The sequence below is a fragment of the Cornus florida genome, unplaced genomic scaffold, assembly GCF_030987335.1.
Source record: "Cornus florida cultivar Cherokee Brave unplaced genomic scaffold, ASM3098733v1 CherokeeBrave_3.0.0_Hap2_scaffold_233, whole genome shotgun sequence".
NCBI classification, from domain to species: domain Eukaryota; kingdom Viridiplantae; phylum Streptophyta; class Magnoliopsida; order Cornales; family Cornaceae; genus Cornus; species Cornus florida.
In genome coordinates, this window is record NW_026775731.1 from 25,001 (window position 1) to 30,000 (window position 5,000).

General features: G+C 33.9%; 2 protein-coding genes and 1 pseudogene across 2 annotated transcripts in view; all 3 read right to left on the minus strand.

Annotated features, from left to right (window-relative positions):
• LOC132290289 (cytochrome f-like) overlaps positions 1–4,234 on the minus strand; it is a 10,940-nt gene extending 6,706 nt beyond the window's left edge. Inside the window, exons 1-2 of the mRNA XM_059790078.1 lie at positions 3,450–4,234; positions 1–1,624 (exon numbers count right to left, since the gene is read on the minus strand). The exon at positions 1–1,624 is cut by the window's left edge and continues 6,706 nt beyond it. Of these exons, the coding sequence (XP_059646061.1) occupies positions 658–1,624; positions 3,450–3,994 (1,512 nt within the window). The 5' untranslated portion in view covers positions 3,995–4,234 and the 3' untranslated portion in view covers positions 1–657. The remainder of the gene's footprint in view (positions 1,625–3,449) is intronic.
• On the minus strand, positions 1,622–3,436 carry LOC132290284 (chloroplast envelope membrane protein-like; annotated as a pseudogene).
• Positions 4,235–4,375: 141 nt separating the features above from the next.
• The window catches only part of LOC132290279 (acetyl-coenzyme A carboxylase carboxyl transferase subunit beta, chloroplastic-like), a 2,485-nt gene continuing 1,860 nt past the window's right edge, over positions 4,376–5,000 (minus strand). Inside the window, exon 1 of the mRNA XM_059790070.1 lies at positions 4,376–5,000. This exon is cut by the window's right edge and continues 1,860 nt beyond it. The gene's annotated coding sequence lies outside the window, so the exon portion shown is untranslated.

Below are 5,000 nucleotides of genomic sequence, written 5' to 3' on the forward strand. Positions count from 1 at the left end.
CCTTACTCTTACTCTATTTATTTTCTTTTAGTATCTCATCAAAATTTACATTATTTTTTATAAGTTTATTGAAGAAGTTTTATTTACTCAATAAATTTCCCTCTCTTTTTTTGTTTGTCCGCTACTTATTATATTATACGTAAAAAAAGTTCTGATAAATCTGGAAAAAATCGAAACTAAGAATAGGAACCTTTGACGAACGGGATCAAGAATCATTATTATTTCGACACAAGAAAAGGCATTTTCCACACCCCCTTCTTGTGTCGAAGACTAGTAAGACGAAGAATCCCTTCTAGAATTTTTTTTCCCAGCATTTATCCGTTTTTATTCCCCGCTTACTTATGTCTAGTATCTAGTCGAATTTGATTCTCGTCGAATAAAAAACGATTGGTGTATTTTATGACATTTAAATCTGGAAATAGTAACACAGTCGCACCGCCCCAATTTGGATTAAAAAAACAAAGAAAGGGGAAAGTAAAATAGTATTCTTTACAATCTACATACTCTATGACTAGGAACACAGTACAAGGAATTCCCGGCATCTAGTAGAAAAAGAATATAAACAAGCAAAAGTTTTTCTTTCATAATTAAATTTTTTGACCATACATAATCGCCAACGAGAATTTTTACGAACTTGATGTTGATAAATCCGCGAATCTAGAAATTCATTTCGGACAATTGAACCTTCTCGAACTGTTTCTTTTTAAGAACCAAAAATATTTGTGCCAAAATAACAGATGCCAAGAAGAACAAAAGACCTTGGACACGTAATGGATCTTGAAGTACTATTTCTGCATCTCCCTGACCAAATCCGCCCACATTCGGATTACTTGTTAATGGTTGATCAAATTTGATAGATTCGCCCTCTGAAACAAGAAGTTCGGGCCCTGGAGGGATACTATCAACTACTTGACGTCCATCCGACGCATCTGCTATGGTTATTTCATACCCCCCCTTTCCTTTTCGTACGATTTTGCTTACTATACCCGCTGCTGTAGCATTATAAACTGTATTGTTACTCTTGCTCCCGTCGGGATAAATCTGACCCCTTCCCCTGTTTCCGCCTACGTATATAGGATATTTTAAGAAGTGAACATCTTTCTTCGTAGCGGGGTCTGGGGAAAGAATAGGAAAGGTGATTTCACTATATTTCTGACCAGGAACGGGGCCTATCACAAGAATATTTTTTTTATTGGGGCGATAGCTCTGAAAAGATAGATTGCCTATCTTTTCTTTCATCTCGGGAGAAATACGATCGGGAGGCGCTAGTTCAAACCCCTCAGGTAAAATTAGAACAGCCCCCACATTCAAAGCCCCCCTTTTACCATTAGCAAGAACTTGCTTCAGTTGCATATCATAAGGAATTCGAACAACTGCTTCAAATACAGTATCCGGAAGTACCGCTTGTGGAACTTCAATATCCACGGGCTTATTAGCTAAATGGCAATTGGCACATACAATACGCCCCGTCGCTTCTCGTGGATTTTCATAACCCTGCTGTGCAAAAATGGGATATGCGCTTGAAATGGATGCCCGAGTTATGATATATATCATGAGCGATACGGAAATGGATCGAGTAACCTGTTCCTTTATCCAAGAAAAAGTATTTCTAGTTTGCATGGTCCAATCATTGATCGCGAAAATTTCTACAATAAATTGGGGTAGGTCGCTATTATAGTTCCCTATCCACGATTCTGCTATTTACTGGAATAATTTTACTGAAATATAAGACGAATCCCCGGTATGGGTAGAAATGTAAAGAGTAAGTACGATTTAAAAATGTTTTACTTATGTACAAATACAAAGTAAGAAACATTATAATTGGATTAATATCAGCGGATCGGTTTTCAGTCATTCATTGAATGATAAATCACTACAAGTGACGGAGATACACGATTTAAATAACGGAAAATCCAATATTTAAAAATTGTGTCTAGAATGACTGGAAAAGTAGAAACAAGACCAGATATAATTTGATCGTTATGAACAAATCCAAAATCTTTGTAGACAGAGCCAATCATTAGTTCCCAACCATGGGGCGAATGGAATCCTATACATAAATCAGTTAATAAAAGAATAGAAAAAGCTTTTATTGTGTCGCTTAAGTTATATAGGAATTCCTGAGTCCAAGAGTTAAGAATAACAAGTTCTTCATTACCCAGAATAGAGTAACCACTTAGAATAATGAAACAGATTATATTTGTCGAGAAGTGCAAAATCGTATGGATACGATCCTCATTGTGTATCTTGATTAATTGGATCGTTTCTTTGTGGATTCCTATATGAAGCTTTTGTAGATGTATCTTCGAGTATCCCTTTATCATTTCCTCCAAGAGGAGGAGGTCTTCTAATTCTATGAATTTTTCTAGAATACTCTTTTCTTGAATATCATTCAAAAAAATTTCAGATTGCCTAGTATTCCACCAATTTGTAACCCAAGATTCCAGACTTTTATTAAATGAGAGAGAAATCCACCAGGGCAAAAATACTATAGATACAAAGAAGAGGAGTGAATGTTTTATTTTTTGCCATTTTTTCATCTGTGAATTGTTAATGAACCCATCTCATTCGTCGACTCTATGTGATCTAATATTTCTATCAAGCATGAGTTCTATTACAAGGTATCGAACCTATGAATCTATTCACTGTTTTTTATTTGTGATTCCGTGGTTAGTCCTTGAATCTAGAAAGAATACAGAAATAGAATCAGAATCCACTTCGAATTTAGAATGAAGAAATAATAAAAAAAAATATTGTTTCCAGATATCCCAATTGGTCAAATTCGAAGCAAGTGTCCCCTTTCGATGAATGCCCGAAAGAACCACTTTCAAGTAATGAATATTATTCAAATTTTGAGACGAAAGAATTCCTTTTCTATCATTCTATCAAAATATCAACTATTTCGAAAAAATTTCACTGACTACCCCACCCATAGTCCAGAAATAGAATAAAATGTCTGAAGAATCTTGTGATGATCAAAAATGAGTAGCAAAAGAAGACAGAAATTAGATAGTTATCATTATAAGCGATTCAATTGTTTGGTTATTAAGGAGCGCAAAAGAAGAAACGTCGATTGACAAAAAAGAAATAATTTACAAGATACAATCTATCTGGATCTAAAGTATTCATTCCAACAAATATTGGACTTAAAATAAAAAGATAAATTTTTTTATTTTGAAATATTTTGATATATGAGGTGGATCTATTATTTCAATTTGTTACTTGTTTTGTTACTGAATTGAGTTGAGTGGATTTCCATACGCATAAAAGACTGTTTTTGTGGACAAAAAAGTTTGTTTTATGGTTGTTCCGTATACGTTTGATTTGGCTCGAATGAGCGTTCTGAAGAAACTTCAGTTAAGTTATGTTATAGAGCGAATTCTTGAGTTTTTCCCTCCTGCCGAGAAAGCATTCATTCTTATTCTTCCGTTTTCATTTCTCAAAAGACTTCAATCGGTACACGCAGGAAATAAGCCAATTCAGCAGCTTTTTGTTCAATTTCTCGTGGAGTCAAATTCTCATCAGTACGAGTCAAGGGAATAGCCCCCTGACCTCTGATTTCCATATAAAGGACACGACGAGCATAAATACCCTCTTTAACTTCTATTCTGACGGACTGAATATCTTTTATAAGGAATCGGAGGAAGATGCGGCGATTTTTTCCAGGAAATCCCCAACGAAAAATACATACTATTCCTTCTTTTATATCAAATCGATCATAACCACTACCTACATTCCACGAAATTGTGGACCACAAATAGGAGCTAATAAAGAGACCCGCAATCCCATAAAAAGACATCACGAGCCCTTGTGGAAAAAAAATGATTTGCTGAGACGGAAATAAAGATATCAAATTTCTACCAAGATAACTGGAAATTCCAACCAATAAGAATCCTAATGAACCTAAAAAAAGGATAAAGGCCCAGCAGAAATTACCTGTTTTTCGAGACCCCGTTATAAGTTCTATCCATATACGTTCTGATCGCCAACTCATACTTGATCCGGTTGTATTTTATTGGAATTGAGAGAATAACCCAAATGAATTTGACTTTACTCTTTTTGTTTCCGAAATAACTCTCATCAACTAGCACTATTTTGATGTAAACCTTTAGGAGTAATTCATCAAATTGGTTAGATATAAAAAAATAACATCCCCTTCATATGATTCTACTCGAGATATTAACACACATATAGATAGATTGACTTTCCATTTCAGATATCCGCCGATCCCGATCTATTTGAAAATAGCTAGAATTCATTTACCCATATATCGTGTTTCTGCATGCATAAGAGCTATTTCATTTATGTTCGGCGAAAGCCGCATGTTATACCATATTCCACTCAATAAATATCAATGTTATGATACAAGTCTAAGTTTTGAAAAAAAAAAATGGATGCAATTTAGTCCCATCGGGTCTAAACAATCTTGTTGTTTTGAACATGAAGAGATAAAGAAGCCATTGCAATTGCCGGAAATACTATGCCTACTACAGGTACCAAAATAGAGGAAAAGTCAAAAGTTGCCATAGAATGGGTACCTCGATTTACTATTAAAGATATCTTATAATAATTATAATTCTAATTAGTATATATCTAAGTGAGTATATATAATAAGCGCAAGGAATGTAGAACTAACTAAATGGACTTATTCATCTTTCTACTTTCTACATAAAATATATGTATGATAATCGATTTTATTAGTCTTCTTCTTTTCTTCTTGTCTTTAAATTTAATAAAAAAAGAGTTTCTTACAAATTACCGAAAGATTCGTTAGAATCCGACCTAACGGGGATTCTTAGTAAAAAATGGGGATTCTCGGGAGATATAGAAAGATACAAAAATCTATATTTTCTATATTTGAATTATATACAGACGTAAGAAAGGAAAATGAAATTCTTTTTTTTATCTTGTTGCTAGAGGCTTCCTGATTACTAGTCAGTAATATAGGTAAAAAAAAGAATTATCCACAATTTTTGATTTTTTCTACAATTAGATCTTAT